Source organism: Cavia porcellus, unplaced genomic scaffold (assembly GCF_034190915.1).
Source record: "Cavia porcellus strain 051 isolate PalLab524CR breed Dunkin Hartley unplaced genomic scaffold, mCavPor4.1 scaffold_4, whole genome shotgun sequence".
Taxonomy (NCBI): domain Eukaryota; kingdom Metazoa; phylum Chordata; class Mammalia; order Rodentia; family Caviidae; genus Cavia; species Cavia porcellus.
The window spans coordinates 104,258,551-104,276,130 of record NW_026947487.1 but is presented as its reverse complement, the minus strand read 5'-3'; the positions used below and the strand labels follow the sequence as shown (position 1 = coordinate 104,276,130).

Here is a 17,580-nt window from a genome sequence, read left to right as displayed (position 1 = left end):
TTTTACTTGCCAAGCAGGTGCTGTGCCCTGTCGTATCCCCAGCCATCTTTAAACTGCAACCTTTCCTGCTTAGCTTGAGATTCTGCAGGTCAGCAATTTGGCCGGGCCGAGCTGAGGCGGAGGTCATTTGGGTGGGGGTCAGCCTCAGCTGATTGTGGCAAGGTCTTATTCAGCTGGGGAGGGCTGAATAAGTGGGGGTTGGCTGACAGAGGGCGGCTATGCTGCCTTCTCCCCTGGGCGCTTCTGTTTTTCAGCAGCTGTGAGGAACAGCTTGGGCTCCTTCACGAGGTGGCCTTCACATCCCAGGCCAGGGAGGGAGGCCGCCCCAAGCACAGCACCGTGCAGGTCTATCTCTGGCTCTGCCCTGTGAATGGGAGAGTGGCAGAGCTGCTGCGGTGCTGCAGGGCGGGAAGGGAGTCTCAGGCCTCTGCTCTGGGAGCTCTCGCATCCCGCTCTGCCGTCCTGGGCCAACGGATGGGAGAGGAGCCTCTTAGTGATTCTTCAGGGGATTTCCTCCTCCATACTTTCAACCATCATATTTCATACTTCTAAAATATTATACGTGATCTATATATATATATATATATATATATATATGTATATTTCATGAAAATAAAGCACAATATAGTAATGTATATTCATGAATCTATCCCAGCCCCGAACTAGATCATGAACAACAACTCATTCATATTTACCTCTGTACACCTTCCTCCTCACTTCTCCTAAGTGGTAACATTTGACATTCTGCATTTTCCACTCCATTAAAAAAGTTACCATTAGCCAGCAGTGGTGGTGCATTCCTACAATTCCACTCTCAGGAGGCGGAGGCAGAAGGGTCACTGTGTGTTTGAGGCCAGTTTGGGCTACGTAGTGAGTTCACACAGACAAGCTTAACTACATAGCGAGATCCTGTCTCAAAAAGCAAACTTTTTGTTGAGGAAAAAAAGGAAAAAAAAACAGCGATATCTTGTATAGATATGAATACCAATGATACCAAAACAGTATTTATGATTTCTTGAATTTGTGTTATGATAAAATTTTATGTGATAATAAAATTTGGTTGTAACTGTTTTAAGTGTACAATCCAGCAGCATTAGTTACATTAGCACTGTTGTGTAACCACTAGTACTGTTTCTAAAGCCTTTTCATCACCCCACACAGAAACTGCAAATTAAGCAAGAACTCCCCATTTCTCGCCCCTCCCAACCCGGCATTTTTTGTATCTACATTCGGTTTTTTTTTTTTTTTTTGGTCTTTTTCCTTTTTATCGGTACCAGGGATGGAACTCACGACCGCCTGCTTGTAAGGCAGGTGCTTATGCCACTGAGCTAAATCCCCAGCCCCTACATTCTTTTTCCATAAACTTGTCTATTTTAGATATTTAATGTAAGTGGATTACATATCACCTGTTCTTTTGGGTTTGCTTACTATGTTCCCCGAGTGTAGTCACACTGTGGCATGTCATCAGCCCCGCCTCCTTTTCACACAGGTGAATAATGGTCCCCTGTATGAAGATAACATTAGCTTATGCATTCCTCTGTTGATGGACATGTGGGCTGCTTCCATTAAATTTTTTTTTGTTGTTGTTTTTTTCCTTTTTGTCGGTACCGGGGATCGAACTCACGACTGCCTGCTTGCAAGGCAGGCGCTTATGCCGCTGAGCTAAATTCCCAGCCCCTGGTTGCTTCCATTAATTTGTCTACTGTGAAAATGATGTAATAATGAAGGTCGGTGTGCAAGTCTCTGAGTCTCTGACTTTAATTTGACCTAGAAGTGGCATTGCTGGGTCATATGAAAATTCTATGCGTAACCTTTTGAAGAGCTGTCAAACTGTTCCACAGAGAACACACTTCACATTCCCACCAGAACTGTATGTGGCCTCTAATTTCTCCACATCCTTTCCCGTATTGCTATATGTGTATGTGTGTGGTTTGTATTCATTTCTTATAGTCACCCTAGTGGAGAGGAATGGTGTCTGCTTGTAGCATTTCTCTAATGACATTTTCCAATGATGTTCAGCATCTTCTCATATGTTTTAAAAATGTCTACTCAAATCCTTTGTTCACATTTTAACTGGATTGTTTTTACATATTTAAAAATATTTTCTCCTATTCTGTAGATTATCTTTTCACTTCGATACATAAAAATTAATTTTGATGAAGCTGTTATCTATCTTTTCATTTGTTTGCAATTTTGGTTAATCCATTACCAAATTTACTTTGTTTTGAACCCTCTAAGAGTGATATCTTTTTTTTTTTGAGACAGGATCTCACTATGCAGTTCAGGCTGGCCTTGAACTCACTATGTAGCCCAGGTTGGCCTCAAACTTGTGGTGACCCTCCGCCTCAGCCTCCTAAGTCCTCCTAAGACAAATGTGCACCACTACACCTGGCTGTAGAGTGATATCAATTTGAATGTAATCTAGAACTTCATTTTCCTTCAAAATCAGGTTTATAAGATCACCCATGTTCTTTCACTGTTCATGCATTTCATAACATTCTATTATCTGAATGTACCATGTTATTTATCTATTCTGTTATTGGCATTTGTGTTGTCCCAGTCATTTTGCTACTACATCAATGCTACTATGAATATTCCAAGTGATTTTATGGACAGTGTACCCTAAACTTTTTTTTTTTTTTTTGTCTTTTTCCTTTTTGTCGGTACCCGGGATTGAACTCATGACTGCCTGCTTGCAAGGCAGGCGCTTATGCCGCTGAGCTAAATCCCTAGGCCCTACCCTAACCTTTTTTAAAAAAAATGAATAAAGCAATCTCAAGTTTCTACTTTCAGTGAAACCATACTTAAGATGTATAGGTATAGATGTTTTGCTGAAACAGTGATTTTTCTGATCTACCTGTTTGGACTAATTCCTGGACTATAAATTACAAGAATCATGATTGTTGAATGTGGTCTGTGTAAAGCTAAAGTACAGCTCTAACTATGATTTCTTGAAAACAGTAATGTGAAGATTTGATAGGCATGTTTCACTGATTTTAGTTTGGAGAGCTTATAATCTACATGGAGATACCCAATAGGGTGGGCAAAATCTTTATGAAAAGGGAATATTTTGTTACAGCCCTGTGTAGGTTTGGGGGAGGCTGTAGAGGGTTTGAAACAACTCAAAGGCCTTTGGGGCTGGAAATCCTCCAGAATGGACAGATTTACAGTTCTGTGTCAGTCTATAGCATTAACTTTATGTGATTTCTTACAAAAAAGCAATCAGAGAAGACACACTAAACACAGTTTACTGATTTTAGGTTGGAGAGTATTTAGCAATAGGGAAATGTCCACATAGGTGGGGAAAGTGATTATGAAAAGGAAATTCTTTCATTAGGTTTTTGTAGCTAAGCTAGGTTGCAAGAATGTCTACAAATGGTTTGAAATACTTTAAAGCAAGGTCATTTTCCATGCTGAAAGTGCTCTAAAATAAAGAGCCAGGCTGAATCTCCTCCTGCCCAAATGCTGTTTTCTGGAAACACTTTTGGCAGGTACATGGGGTCATAAAGTTGCCAGATTTCTTCAGGGCTTGGTAAAATAGCACCAACTGTGATGCAAGAGCTCAACTCTTGAGAGGTATTATTTGTGGTTTTTTACTGGAACATGTCAGTGACCTTAACAAGGCCAAAATTGCATAAACACAGAAATTACAAATTAAGGAGGTGGGGTCAGGTTTAGAGGCATAAAAGGCCGAGCTGGTGCCCCTTAGCATTGCTCTTCTAGAAGTAAGACAAGTCAAAATATGAGGTGAGTGTCTTTATACTTCAAGTTCTTTATGCAGCCTTTTTCTCATGGTCCATTATAGAACGAGCTCAGTAGAAAGATGCAAAAATGTAACAAGGGAACAGGGCAAATGGGCTATGCCACAGGGAGTTACTGGGCTTAGTGTATAAAGTCCTCTTGTCTTCTGCTGCAGTAAAAGACGGTGCTTTCAGACAGTGCTGTCTTTGCCAGGAGATGGGATCCACTCAGAATTCATCAGAATGGAGACTTTTTGAGATGGTGACATAAGACTGCAAACTGAACACCACCAGGCCCGGTGAGCGTGGCCTGTGTTCTGATGCCCATGGCCACTGCCATGCTCTCGGGAAGCCACTTCTCCAGGCAGCCTTCTGACATTCTTGATTTTATACTCTTTAAAGCTAATGCTCATAAAATCATAGAAGCAACCTTATATAGATTTTAAATTGTGTATTTAAAAAATCATTATGGAAGCCAATTTTAAAATATAGCGAAGACTGTACAATAATCTCTATGTTCCCACTTTCAAGTTACCTCTATTTTATTAGCAGTGCCTTTGTGGTCCCATTGTTTAGAGGTCTGAGGGAGATTTCTCATATGCCAAAGAGCTTATATATTATTGTTAATTTAATGTTTCCTGGATGAAACCCACCTAGCTCTGTGCCTTATCCAAAACTCTGGAGAGCATGAAGATTGGTGGAAATGTGGGTATGCTCAGAAGCTGTTAAAGTGGGTGGGTGCAACTTCTTGGTCCTAGAACTTCCATGCATCTATTTTCTGGGTTTGTGGGAAAGATCTCTGTGTGTGCATGCATGTGTATGCGTGCGTGCATGAATCAGGGAGACAAACTTTGCACTTCTCTTTTTCTCTGCAGTGCTTTGGCAGCTCTTGTCACCCTCCTGCTCTGGGGGCAGCTTATTGCTGTGGACATCAGCAATGATGTCACAGATATTGCAGGTAGGTCTTTGGGTTCGAGCAGGAGCTGTGCATTGCCAGCTCTGCTGTGGTCCACTCAGAATCCATCTGATCTGCACTGTTCTTTATGGAAGACACACTTCCCTCTTCTCACCTGTTGACTCCTAGCAGTGAGAAGAAACTGCCATTCCCTTGGTTTCCTTTAGAGGGCAGTAGATTTGTAGAGTTACTTCCTCTCATCTAACTTCTTACAGGTTTCTGGGAATAATATCTGGATATTAGTTTCCTTTTCTGGTGTCTTTTTGCAGATGACAGCTGTCCGAAGCCCCCTGATATTGCAAATGGCTACATGGAGCACCAGGTTCGCTATCGGTGTAAGGAGTACTACACGCTGCGCACTGAAGGCAATGGTGAGACCCGAACAAGTCTGCCCCAGGCGCGCACACACCCGGTCCTGAGGTTTCCATGGTGGGTGGGGCTGGGCTGGCTGGTAGTTCACAGGGACTCCTTAGAGCAAGAGTCTTGTGACTTTAATAAAGACTCTGTCATCAGTAAAGTGATCCTTTGAGCAAACTCGCTTCTCAGTCTGTTTCCTTTTGTTAAAGGGAGGCAATGCCACGTAACCGGCCTCACACTAAGAGCTCCATTTATGAAAGGAGGGTGACACTCCCTGAGCTAAGTGCTTCGTATTTATTTGAAGCTCCCTTGGTTTTCATAGCTCTCCTCTGAAAAGATACTGTTATGAGGAAACTGAGGCACATAGGACTTGAGGATCTTTTTTTTTGGTCTTTTTCGGTTTTTTATCGGTACCAGGGATCGAACTCACGACTGCCTGCTTGCAAGGCAGGCGCTTATGCCACTGAGCTAAATCCCCAGCCCCGGGCTTGAGGATCTTGCTCAAGTTCAGACAGCCTATGAGAGGTTCATCCTGCACGAGGTCCAGACTTGATTCCTCTCTGGGCTCACTTTTCTCCTCTTGTTTCAGGAGTGTACACCTTAAACAGTGAGAAGCAGTGGGAGAACGAGGTGACTGGAGAGAAACTTCCAGAATGTGAAGCAGGTGGGTACCAAGGGCTTAGAGCGTGGGTAGCTTGGTTAGAAGGTCACAGAGACAGTTTGCTCCTATGTGGGCTCCCCTGGGCATACAAGAGCCAAGATGAGGCAGTAGGAGGAACCACAGAACGTGAGGCTGACCTGGTCAGTAAGGAGATGACTCTCAGGGGAGCTCACAAAGCAGCTTGTTCACTGAGACCCGAGGAAACTGGCTCAGTTCACTGTTTACCTGCCTCATCAGGAGACCTGGTACACAGACACCTACCTATGGGGCCAGGGTCAAGGTAAAGCAAGCTCTGGGAAGGTGTCAAGGGAGGACATGAGGAAAGCCGAGGTGATGGAGGCAGGAGGCTGGGACTCCCGTTTCTCCTTGTGAGGGAGCTGTGGCTCGCCTTCCCCCTGGGAACAAAGGATTTGCCCACCTTCTCCTGTAAGTGGTTGCCTTGAGTTAATAGAACGCGTTCCTGCTCACACTGCTAGTCCTGTTTAGTCAGAGGGAAGGAGTCTCACAGCTCCCAGCCCTTCCAGCGAGTTCCAGGGCAGTGTGGAAATTCCTCCGTGCTGACAGCATGTTTAAGTAACCATTCAGCAACCCTGCCAAGGTTTAAAATCTTGGTGTTACTCCTTTAGTGGGTTAGAAAAGCAGAAAATAGAGCTCTGCTTTGTGATATAAACAATGAAAAATTATTTTACACTGTAAATACTGGAAACAAGATGAGCAGCGGTAAGGGCAAAGCACATGACTATTTCTAGCTTTGAAACAAGTGAGGACAGCATAGACAGCGGCAACACCCAGTCCTTTCACTGTGCTCCGGGAGGGACGGTGTGTTCATATTTCTGCTCACAGCTGTCTCGCTCTCCTCCAGTGTGTGGGAAGCCAAAGAACCCAGTGGACCAGGTGCAGCGCATCATTGGTGGCTCTCTGGACGCCAAAGGCAGCTTTCCTTGGCAGGCTAAGATGATCTCCCGCCATAATCTCACTACGGGGGCCACGCTCATCAGTGAACAGTGGCTTCTGACCACGGCCAAAAACCTCTTCCTGAATCACACAGAGAATGCCACAGCAGAGGACATCGCCCCTACCCTGAGACTCTTCGTGGGAAAAAAGCAGCCCGTGGAGATTGAGAAGGTGGTTTTCCACCCAAACTACTCCACAGTAGACATTGGGCTCATCAAACTCAAGCAGAAGGTGCCTGTCAATGAGAGAGTGATGCCCATTTGCCTGTCACTGAAGGATTATGCGGAGGTGGGGCGCTTGGGCTATGTGTCTGGCTGGGGGCGAAATGCCAACTTTAGATTTACCGAGCGTCTCAAGTACGTCACGCTGCCTGTTGCTGACCAGGACGAATGTGTGGAGCACTACGAGGGCAGCACAATGCCCGAGGAGAAGACCCCGAAGAGCCCTGTAGGGGTGCAGCCCATCCTGAATGAAAACACCTTCTGTGCTGGCATGTCCAGGTACAAGGAGGACACGTGCTATGGTGATGCTGGCAGCGCCTTTGCCGTTCATGACCGGGAGGAGGACGCGTGGTATGCAGCTGGGATCCTGAGCTTTGACAAGAGCTGCACTGTAGCCGAGTATGGCGTGTATGTGAAGGTGGCCTCCATCCTGGACTGGGTTCAGGAAACCATGGCTGACAACTAATGCAAAGCCGGCTGGAAGCCCTTGACGGTAGCAAGATTTTACCCTGGAAGAGGGAAAGGTGGATGGGGTAGGATCGGTTCTGAAGCTGATGGGCATTAGCCCTCACTTCTGTGTCAAATTAGTAAAGAGCCTGCTTTAGACTCATTTCTGAGCCTGCTTTAGACTCATTTCTGTACTGGTTTTGGTTGGGAGCCTTTTGTTCTCTCATTTAGGATACTGGGCAGCCAAGTGACAGTTTGCTGGGAATATGTAGCTCTGCACTTCTGTGTCAATTAATAAAGAGCCTGCTTTAGACTCGTTTCTGTACTGGTTTTGGTTGGGAGCCTTTTGTTCTCTCATTTAGGATACTGGGCAGCCAAGTGACAGTTTGCTGGGAATATGGCACAACTGTCCAAGCCACTAAAAATCCCTGAGGTGATACAAAGTGTCCCACATTAAGGAGTCATGCTCAGTGATTAGGTGCCTACTAGATACCAGATGTAACAGCTCATCATTACCCGTTTTAGACAAGGAAACACAAAAGGCGCGGAGTGCTTTGCCTAATGCTACATGGCTGTTTCATAGGGAAGTCCAACTTGAACCCAGCCCTGTCTGAATGCAAATGCAGAGCTCTTTTTACTTGTCTCTTGCCTCTTTGAAGAGAATTAGCAGGGAGGGTGCCGGCCTGGAAGGGAAGACATTAGCTCAAGGGTGAAAACAAGGGTTTGCACACAAGAGGTGCTTTTACTGATTGTGCTCCCCGCTACCAGGGTCCCAGAAAATAAAGCAGCATAACGGCAGGACCTCTGGACTTGCTGGGTCCAAAGCAGCCCAGCACACAGCTGTGCTGAATGCTGTTAAGCCCCTTGGCTATAATCAGTTTCCTGGTCTCTTTCATGAGGGGCTTAAACTAGATAACCTTTGTAGTTTCTACCAGTCACAAGGCTCCAGGACATTTTTTGAGTTGAGTCTCTTCTTCAGCAGGAGGTACTTTTCCGACTTGTAACCCAGCCTCTCCCAGGAGTCAGATACAAGCAATGTAATGTTCTACTGTCCAGAGATAGGATCTTGATACTCAGGATCTCCCAGGAGAAAGATGAGCAGAAAGCTCTCTGAATCCTTTGTGCTCCAATCCTCTAGTGATCCTCTGCTAATTTACCTTCTCATCATGCCAAACATATGGCCTTTCCTTCTCATGGTGTGAAATGCCACCAATGTCACAATGTTCTCACCAGGGGCTGCTTTTCACTGGAAGCTCTCTCCCCATGTACTTTCTAGACATGTAACATTCCAACTGGTCAGAGCAAGGGCACCAAGAGGGACTGAGACCTATGTTCTGGAACCTGTGAAAGAAGCAACTGCCGGATGCTGAAAAGTAATACAGACACTTACAAAAAGCCTGTCAGGATGCAGTGACTTACACCATTTTCTTTTGGCAGTATCTTCAGCACTAAGTTTTCTGGAAGAAACCACCCATTATGATTGCATTAAGTGGGTCTTGGCCATACCCGGGAAGGAAGTGATAAAAAATCTCTGCTATATTCTCCATCACTTTATCCTCTCTGGCTGCTCCCTCCCACCTAACTGGCCTCCTCCTTGGCTTCCTGCAGTGCACAGCCTGTGTTGTTCTCCGAGCTCCCCCTGCCCTTAGGCCCTTTGCTGAGCCTCCCTGTCTGCGTAGGGACCTCCCCCCAAGACTTAGGTGATACCTCCTCTAAGAAACCTTTATCCTTGTCCGGGAGTCACCTGTATGTAGAACCTAGCATTTTATGGGGCATACAGCATGTACTCCATAAATTTCTTGTGGAATAGAAAGCACCTAAAGCATAAACTAGGACTTCCAGGAACGGTAGGAGAGTATGTATGCAAGTTCTTAATTTTTACTGTTATCTGGGCACTGTCTGCATACCAAACCCTGTACTTTAGGCTGAAGAAAAGAAAATCTGATTAAAAGTAACTTATGCAAGGAAGATATTTTATTCTTTCATAGAATTCTGAAGGGAGGTAGGTCTGGAGTTTACTCAGGACTTCAAAAACATCATCAGGGGTCATAATTTTTTTGATGGTACTGGGAATTGAACTCAGGACCCTGCATATGCTACATAAGAATTCTGCCACTGAGCTATACCCCCAGCCCTTTTTAAGGATTCTGAGACAGGGTCTGTTTACTTGCCCAGGCTGGCCTCCAACTTGAAATCCTTTTGTCTTGGCCACCCAAGTAGTTGGGGATACAGGTATATACTACCACACCTGATGATCACTCTACTAAAGTTATTCTCAGCATAATAATTTTTCATCTGGATGCTGGTTGCCTCACAGGCCCAGATGCATATGATTAAAATCAAAAGCAAGTAGGGGAAGAGAAGAGACAGAGGTAGTTTTGTTTTATTCCTGGAGTGCCTCTCCTTTTACCAACAAAGGACACAAAGAGCCCCCAGGAGCCTTTCTCCTGTGGCGCATCGGCTGGACTTGCAGGGCCAATGCTGCTCTGCTCTAGGCCTCTGCTGGCAAAGAAGGTGCCTGGCCCACTCACCATGGCTCAGCGTCCATCCTCTTACTCTGGGCCCTCAGTGCCAACAGCCGACACAAGGTGAGAGAGAAGCAGAGGCTCACCCAAGTCTGCCACAAGGACTGAGGAGAGCAAAAGTTCATAAAGTCATTAGAACTGGCAAATCTTGAAAAGATACGTATTTTTTTCCTGAACAGTGCTGACTGACATCTTTGCAATCTTGAATGCCTGAAATACAGTTTTCTGCTTCAGAAATAAGTGGCAGCTCTGACTTCTGGGTGAGATCAGCATCTAAGCGTAGTTAAGTCTTTGTTTTGCTCAAGGTGGGTGCTGGATGGTGAAGATTCAAGGTCTTTTCTTTTTTCTTTGGTACTTTCCAGATAGTGCTTGCACAGCTGAGCTATATCCCCAGCCCCTCAAGGTCTTACTTCTTCAGAGACTAAACATCACAGAAGCTGCTCAAATGACCTGATGAAAGCAGCTTTAAAAGTATGAGTCAGGGGCCAAGGGTTTAGCTCAGTGGCGTTAAGTGCCTGCTTGGCAAATGCGAGGCCGTAAGTTTGATCCTCGGCACGGGGGGGAGGGGGGGCTCTAAAATGAAATGAACTTGCCTACTAGTAGTAGAGAATTTCTGTGAGAAGCTGGGGAAAGAGGGCTTAAAGATGGGAAAGCAGGAGGAACAGGTGAGGGTGTGTGGGGTGTGGGCACGTGACGCACCCATGCATGTACATCTAGGGGAGAAAGTAAGTATTTTTGCTTTTATAGGACTCTTCATGTACTTGTAAATCAGATGAACAGTTAAACTGCCCTGGCCTATGTTTGGTTTCTGTATTACCTATTAGGATAAAGAAAAGCATGGTATGAAGGGAAGTTAGAAAAGCGACCCTGGAAATTGAACAGGTTCCTTGGCTCACTTGAGCAGACAGGCAGAGACCCGGACTGCTGGACCGCTGGTGGGGCCTTCTGCTCAGGAGACGGGTATTTTACAGACAAGACAAACTCTTCTCTGCTGGACGCTGAACATGTTTCTAGGGGATTCCAGAACAACAGCACGGCTGGATTCTGGTACTGTTCCATCATGTGCCTTTCTCTTCCTCTCCAACAGCAGAAGATGTGCTAAATGTCCTGATAGAGAAGGTCATATTTGGGGATATTCTTGGGATCGATAGGACTTTGGACGATAAGTTTCCCCCTCATTGCTCCTCGATAGATTACTTCGATCAAATCTATGAAGTCTTGTTTAGTTTTGAAACTTCCCACAAACTTAGTGTGATCTGGAGACCTAGACAGCACAGAAGAGAAACAAAAGCTCTGAGGACTTTTAACAACTGCTTGCTGAAGACTTTCTGGGCAAACAAAATGAATAGTGGCTTCATTTCTTTGTGAGGAGACTCAGACATGTAGCCCGACATTTGATTTTTCTCACTTGGTACAAGACACAAGATGAAAACCAGTGCTGTGGGCCACTAACATGAAAGTGCTGGAATGTGAAATATTCTGCTTCAAAATCTAAGTCAATCACTTTGAAAATAATTACTAAGTATCATTCACTGAAAATGGAGTAGGCACAGCTTCCTTGATATTTCTGTGCAAAACCCATTAACTAGTCCTGGACTTTTAAGTTCTTGTCATTTATAGCTTTGAGTTGTTGGTATTATCAACTTTGTTTTATTTTTTTTGAGACAGGTTTCACAATGTGGTTGAGATAGGCCTAGAAATCTCTATTGTAGGCCAGCCTGGTCTTAAACGTGCAGCAATCCTGCTTCAGCCTCCCAAGTGCTGAGATTACAGGTGTGCACCACCATGCCTGGGTATGTTGGTATTATCAAGCTACTTTTTAAAATATACCTTAAGTACCAGGTATTTTTTTTTTTTCTCTTTTTATCAGTGCCGGGGATCGAACTCACGACCACCTGCTTGCAAGGCAGGTGTTTATGCCGCTGAGCTAAATCCCTAGCCCGTACCAGGTATTCTTATTGTAGAAATATTTTAGAGAAAAAAAATCACCAATGAGGCAGAAGTCACATTTGGGTGTATATCCTTCCAATTTTATGTGCATGTCTACACATGTGACTATTGTATTTTTTTCATGATAATGGGAACCATATCACAAGCTATTAGTGTTATATTTTCAATTAATGATTATTTTTTTCATAGTCACTGTACTTAAGTCTTTAAAAAATAATTACTTGGTTAAGATACTTAACACTTATATAGCATACATATACAGTGTCATAATACCTTCTAAAAGGATTGTACGAAACTAACACTTATGTCACCTGTGATCCGGGAAAATAAACAGTTTTAAAGCATTTAAGAATGGGTAGTATTTAACTCTCTTTCAAACAGATAATGACAAAACATGGCCAAGGTGTATGTACATCAACCAGAGTAAGAAATGATAAGAATATGGATATTGTCAAACTTATTTAGTATTGGGACACTAAGTAGACACAGTGGGAAATGTTAAAGAACAACTCGTGTTACTATTTCTTTTGGTACGCCTTGTTGAAGAGTGATTTGAAAATTTTCTTGAGTGGCAGATGACACTTAGGAAGAGCGAAATGTGTCTTTATTAGCTGGCAGGAAGGCTTCTTTTATAAATGCCATGTTTCAGTGCTAAAAGTTTAAGAATAACTGCATATATTGTTTTAAACAAAACTGCCGAGGAACAGAGCTACTCTGTATTTTCTAGATTTAAGGATGGTTTGTGTTTCATAATCAAGTTCCAAAATAAACTTTGCCAATCATATCTGAAATACTCTTAGTTTGTGCCAATGTCACACGAAGGGTTAAAGAGCGCTCGGGCAATAGCGTGATGCTGAGGGTCACAGAGCTAACGCTCGTGTCAACAGGTGAGCTTTGAAAGCTGCTGTGCTACAGGAGTGACTTCAAAGCCAATCTCACTTACCCATAATCCACTTTCATATGTTGCCCATTGAAGAAAAATACAGTAGATGGAATATAACTGATGTCAAAATACTGCGTGTAGACCGGGGTGTGGGCCACATCTACCAGGTATATAGTGGCCATTTTACTCAGGTCAGGAGCGGTCTTAGAAAGCTGCAGATGACAAGAGAGATGGAGGTCACAGTACCAGACGCAGCAAAGAAAACAAAAGGTCACAGAAAACCAGTATGAGAAACACAGATTATTAAAACAAACAACCCACCCCCAGATTATTCTGTTTGAGAAAATTCTTGGGCCAAGGGTCTCGCTGTCTGAGTTTCACACTGGACACAGTGTAGCCTTGGTGCTCAGAGGCTAAGTCACTGTTGACAGGGTCATGAGAGTGCCCCCGGAAAATACATTTCTCCTTTTAATTTTCTCTCCATCCTTTGTTTCTTTTTGGAGGCAGGGTTTCACTATGTAGTTCAGGCTGGCCTTGAACTTGCTATATAGCCCAAGCTGGCCTCAATCTCATGGCAATCCTCCTGCCTCAGCCTCTTGAGTGTTATATCCATGTTTGACTTTTTTTTTTTGCAGTACTGAATGTTGAATCTGGGTCTCTGCACTGAACTACTTTTCTAAGCACCTTCTGTTTTGGTTTTGTATTTTGACACAGGGTCTCATTAAGCTATTAAGTTGCTCAGGGGAGGCTTAAACTTGTGATTCTCCTGGCTCGCCTTCCTACAGTGCTGGGATTATTAACAGGAACCATTATGTCTGACTCATGTTTGATTATTTCTATAAAAGTCACCTATACTGTAGTCCCTTAATGTGGATGGGGCATAACTCAGTGGTAGAGCTCTTGCCTAGCATGCATGGAACCCTGGGTTTGCCCCCAGCATTACAAAAACAAAAGTAAAAAAACCAACATACTCACTTAAAAAAAGCTTCAGAAATATGTCCTAAGGGCTTTACATTTGCTAATCCACTTAAAACTTACCACATTTTATCAGATACTGATTCTTAAAGTCCCCATTTTATAGATGAGGAAACAAGAGCCACAATAAGGCAAAGTGACTTGTCCCAGGTGAAACAGCTCTTAAGCAGTAGCGTGGGGATTTGAACTTTAATGGCCGGGCGGCAGAATCTATGTACCTTCTTTTTTTTCTCTCTCTTTCCTCCTCCTCTCTTCCTCTATTTCTCCAGTGGTAGGGATGGCGTTCACACATGCTACACAAGCATGAAGTACACTCCCGGTCCAGATAATATATTCTTGATTTCCACAGTATTTTCCACTCCCCATAGTTTTCTGGTCCTTTATCCTCCAGGTTAACACATCACCCATTCATTTTTAAGCCACATCCTGAGGATTTTTAGACTTCATCCCACAGCGGATGGCAGCAACCAAAATGGTGTGAAAAGATCTGTCCTTAATTAAGTCTCCGGCTGTGACCAACAGAGACAAGAATACACCCACTCTGTTCCAGTCCTCCTCCTTACTAACCAGAACGTGAAGATGGGCTATGAAATCAGAAACTACCATCAGGCACGCGGTGGAGAAGCACACAAGTGAAGCACTGGCAGCTAGAGAAAGGTGGCTTCAAATCCCAGCTCTGTAGATCAATGCAGGAGGCCCCCTCACACTCCCCAGCATGTACTTCAGCCACTTGGGTATGCAGTTGTAAGGACTAAAAAGAATGTTCACAGACAATTGGTACTAAGGTTTTCAGCTCTGTCAGTGGGGAAGGACATCCGGACACATTTAGCACAGTCACAAATTTGGGATTTCGGCTCAGGGCGGGTATGTGATCAGGTCTCTGAGAGTAAACTAATAAACAAACAGCTGCACCCACATCCTGTCTGTTCCTTTCCACATACTTTGCAAATATTGATGTGACAATACGTAGATTTTTAAAATAAAAACCATTTATTAAAAAATTCACTTACAATATCATCTAGCTGCAGACAGACAGGATCCTCATCTCTCCCAAACCTGAGAACCAACACTTTCTCAGCAGTACTTTTTATTGCCTGATCTACTTCTTTTTTGCTAGTCAGTTTGGGCAACAGGAAGCTCATCTTCTAATAATCCAAATGTTAATCCCCACGTCTCTCCTGGAAGACAGCTGAAATGTTTGAAGATAGTTTAGATTGAGTTCTTGAGTATTAATTGAAAGTATTTAAAATGTAGAGTAACATATTCACATCGTTTAAGAAGAAACACTACAGAGAGGTGTACTGTGAAATCTCTCCATCCTGCATTCTCTGCTTTTAGGCCCAGTTTCCACTGTCCCATACTCCCCTCACACCACATGACTGCTTTCATTAATTTTCTCGTATATCTTCCAGAGTTTTGATAGTCATAAGAAAATATAAATGTGCCTGCATTTTCATTCTTACCTAAGAGATGGCCTACTGTGCTAATGAATGGTCCAGTGGGGAAGAGATGACTCACTTAAATTTGGTAATCTGAAGAGTTTAATTAAGGTGAGGTACAGCACAATGTAGTAAAGCTAGTAATGGGCACTGCACTCACCCCAAAGTAGCTGCCAGACCTGTGTGGTGGACAAAACTGAGTGGAGGGCGCTGTACATGAGGTCAGCTTGCATAAGGGATGTAGCTTGTTTTCCTCTCTTCTGGTGACCTGACTAATGCTCTTGCTTCTCGACTCTAAGTGAAGTCAGAGGTCCCAGGGAAGTCTGGAGGAGGAAGAGTGGCTCTGAGGAGGAATGGCAGAAGCTCAGCACACACACTTTAGCCACACTCTACATTCTGTATTTTTCAATCCACTACATGAAGACCTACCTGTATCACTACATACAAAACTTCCTGATTTCTGTCATAGCAGCACACTATTTCATTTTAAAGTCTTTTAATTGATAGACATTTGTATTATTACAAATCCTGGTTTACTGAGTTCTGGTGCACACTTTACAATGTGCACCTTATCACATAGCAAACAGCTGAATTATGTGTGTGACACTCTAGAAGGCAAAAGCAATAGGTTCACAAGTTTAAGTCCAGGCGGTGCAACTTAAAGAGACTTTGCAAGATCTTGCGTCAAAATAAGAAAAGACCTGGGCATGTAGCTTAGTGCAAAGGCCCCGAATTCAGTCCTTAGTCCTATAAGAAAGGTGTTTGAAAATGAATCAATTCCTCTTTGTTTTTGGTGTTGAATCTTCACTTTATAAGCTAGTCTGCTCACAGTAAAGACAAGACAAGGACTACTGGAATCTGGGCCATTAAATTTCCAGTTTAGTGCTATTTCTAATGTAGGAGTAACTCTTAATTCTATGACTGGAAGAAATTTTATATTTGAAAAGCTCCTTGATCAAAGGGCTTATTAATGAGGCATCCATAAGAGATCCCATCCTTGATACTTTGAATTCAGGTCTAGTGTTGGGGAGTGGTACAAAAGTTGGGGGACTTTCTTTTTCTGTATTATTATCTGGGGTTATGAATCATATTTTAAGTTACAAATTGATAAAAATTCCTAAGGAAATGATACTGTTTCAGCAAGAGTCACAATTTAAACAGGGAAGCTGACTGTCAACAGAGCCTTCATCGAACATAAATGGTAGAACAAATTACTGATCAAAGAGAAACTCAGAGAATATGGATGTCTCATCACAAGAGTTCAAACAGCACCTCCTCTACTTCACTAATAAAGAGGAGGACGAACGGTGAGGCAATGTGGAAGGCCACAAAGGACAAACACAGGAGTGGAAACTGAAGCCACAGCAAAGAAAATGTCCATATCAAAAGGTATCAACAGAGAATTCACAAAAGGTGAGGTACAAATAGAAAGTAAATACATTTGGAAAGTTAAGCTTTACAAGTAAGTAAAGCAAAGAAAATTAAAAGATACAATTTATAAAACCATTAGATGGCCAAAGATTAAACACAACAGTAATACATAATAATGGCAAGTGTGTGACTGCAGGGGCACGGATTCCTAGACATTACCGGACTGGAGAGGCACAAACCTTTTTGGAAAGAAAAATCCAAATGCCTCGACTAACAATTCCACTTCTTTTTTTTTTTTTTTTTTTTGGTACCGAGAATCCAACTCAGGACCTTGCATTTGCCAGGCAGGCGCTTGTGCCGCTGAGATATATCCCAGGCCAACAATTCCATTTCTGAGAATGAATTGTTAATAAATAACCAGACAAAAGAGCAAAAATTTACGAACTTAGGCTATTCAACACATTTATAATGGCTAAAAGCTAGAAAAATTTAAATGGTCACCAACAGGAGACTGGTGAAATAAATGACAGCAAACTTACAAAGCAGTATGTAAAAGTACAGAATTGGTTTTGGAGAAAACCTAATTGTAATGTACATATTTACATTAAAATATCTAGAAATAAATATCCCAAAACATCGTTAGTGAACATACCTGCATGTGAACGGGCGAAATTGTTTACTTTGAGGCGCGTGTCTCTAATATTCAAAATACTCGAGTATTTTAAAGATGCAGTACCTGTGGCCCACAAATGCCTGAGACCTCGACACTTACTTTACTCGGCCAAGGCTCCTCCACTCCAAGGCTGTTAGCCTTCTCGAGCAGCGAGTACGGGCAGACCGTTTCTTCCTTTCCAAGCAGTTTGCTTTGGAGCGCATTTAATCGAAAGTGACTCACTGCCTTCGCCGTCCAAGCCTCGTTGGCCCATTCACAGAAATGGAAACCGCGCGGACGCAGGAAATTAACGTGCTACCCCACAGTCCTACCCCACAGTCCAATGAGCCTAAGCGATTATCTTAGTCCCCGCCTACTTTGCCCGGCTCTGACCGGAAGTCTATTGTCTCTTCCGCCCTTATTAAATATGGATACTTCATTTTCGTTCTC

General features: G+C 43.4%; 2 protein-coding genes across 8 annotated transcripts; one reads left to right on the top strand and one right to left on the bottom strand.

The window, feature by feature from the left end:
* The first annotated feature begins 3,623 nt into the window (after positions 1-3,623).
* Positions 3,624-7,648, top strand: LOC100721435 (haptoglobin). The gene is made up of 5 exons (XM_013154905.3): positions 3,624-3,747; positions 4,616-4,698; positions 4,965-5,066; positions 5,642-5,716; positions 6,576-7,648. The coding sequence occupies exons 1-5, from the start codon at positions 3,743-3,745 to the stop codon at positions 7,352-7,354; spliced, it is 1,044 nt and encodes a 347-aa protein (XP_013010359.1). The 5' UTR covers positions 3,624-3,742; the 3' UTR covers positions 7,355-7,648.
* Positions 7,649-9,287: 1,639 nt separating this feature from the next.
* On the bottom strand, positions 9,288-17,486 carry Txnl4b (thioredoxin like 4B). Of its 7 annotated transcripts, none has more exons than XM_005004623.3 (5): positions 17,131-17,481; positions 15,268-15,450; positions 14,679-14,857; positions 12,754-12,905; positions 9,288-11,124 (listed from the first exon to the last, which is right to left on the bottom strand). In XM_005004623.3, exons 3-5 carry the CDS (start codon positions 14,808-14,810, stop codon positions 10,959-10,961), a joined length of 450 nt encoding a protein of 149 aa, XP_005004680.1. In that variant the 5' UTR covers positions 14,811-14,857; positions 15,268-15,450; positions 17,131-17,481; the 3' UTR covers positions 9,288-10,958. The 7 variants fall into 7 exon arrangements, with proteins under 7 accessions (XP_005004680.1, XP_013010360.1, XP_005004681.1 ...); XM_013154906.2 differs by having other exon boundaries at positions 15,268-15,430; XM_005004624.4 differs by having other exon boundaries at positions 17,251-17,481.
* Between the last annotated feature and the right edge of the window lie 94 nt (positions 17,487-17,580).

Bases quoted from the DNA above. Each gene is read 5' to 3' on its own strand.
- LOC100721435 (XM_013154905.3), top strand. The intron at 4,699-4,964 runs GTAGGTCTTTGG...GTCTTTTTGCAG, and splicing joins TGATGTCACAGATATTGCAG to ATGACAGCTGTCCGAAGCCC. The intron at 5,717-6,575 runs GTGGGTACCAAG...GCTCTCCTCCAG, and splicing joins ACTTCCAGAATGTGAAGCAG to TGTGTGGGAAGCCAAAGAAC.
- Txnl4b (XM_005004626.3), bottom strand. From the start codon at position 14,810: ATGAGCTTCCTGTTGCCCAAACTGACTAGCAAAAAAGAAGTAGATCAG. The intron at 12,906-14,678 runs GTAAGTGAATTT...TGTCATCTGCAG, and splicing joins GTCTGCAGCTAGATGATATT to CTTTCTAAGACCGCTCCTGA. The intron at 11,125-12,753 runs GTAAGTGAGATT...TGTGCTGTCTAG, and splicing joins CATATGAAAGTGGATTATGG to GTCTCCAGATCACACTAAGT.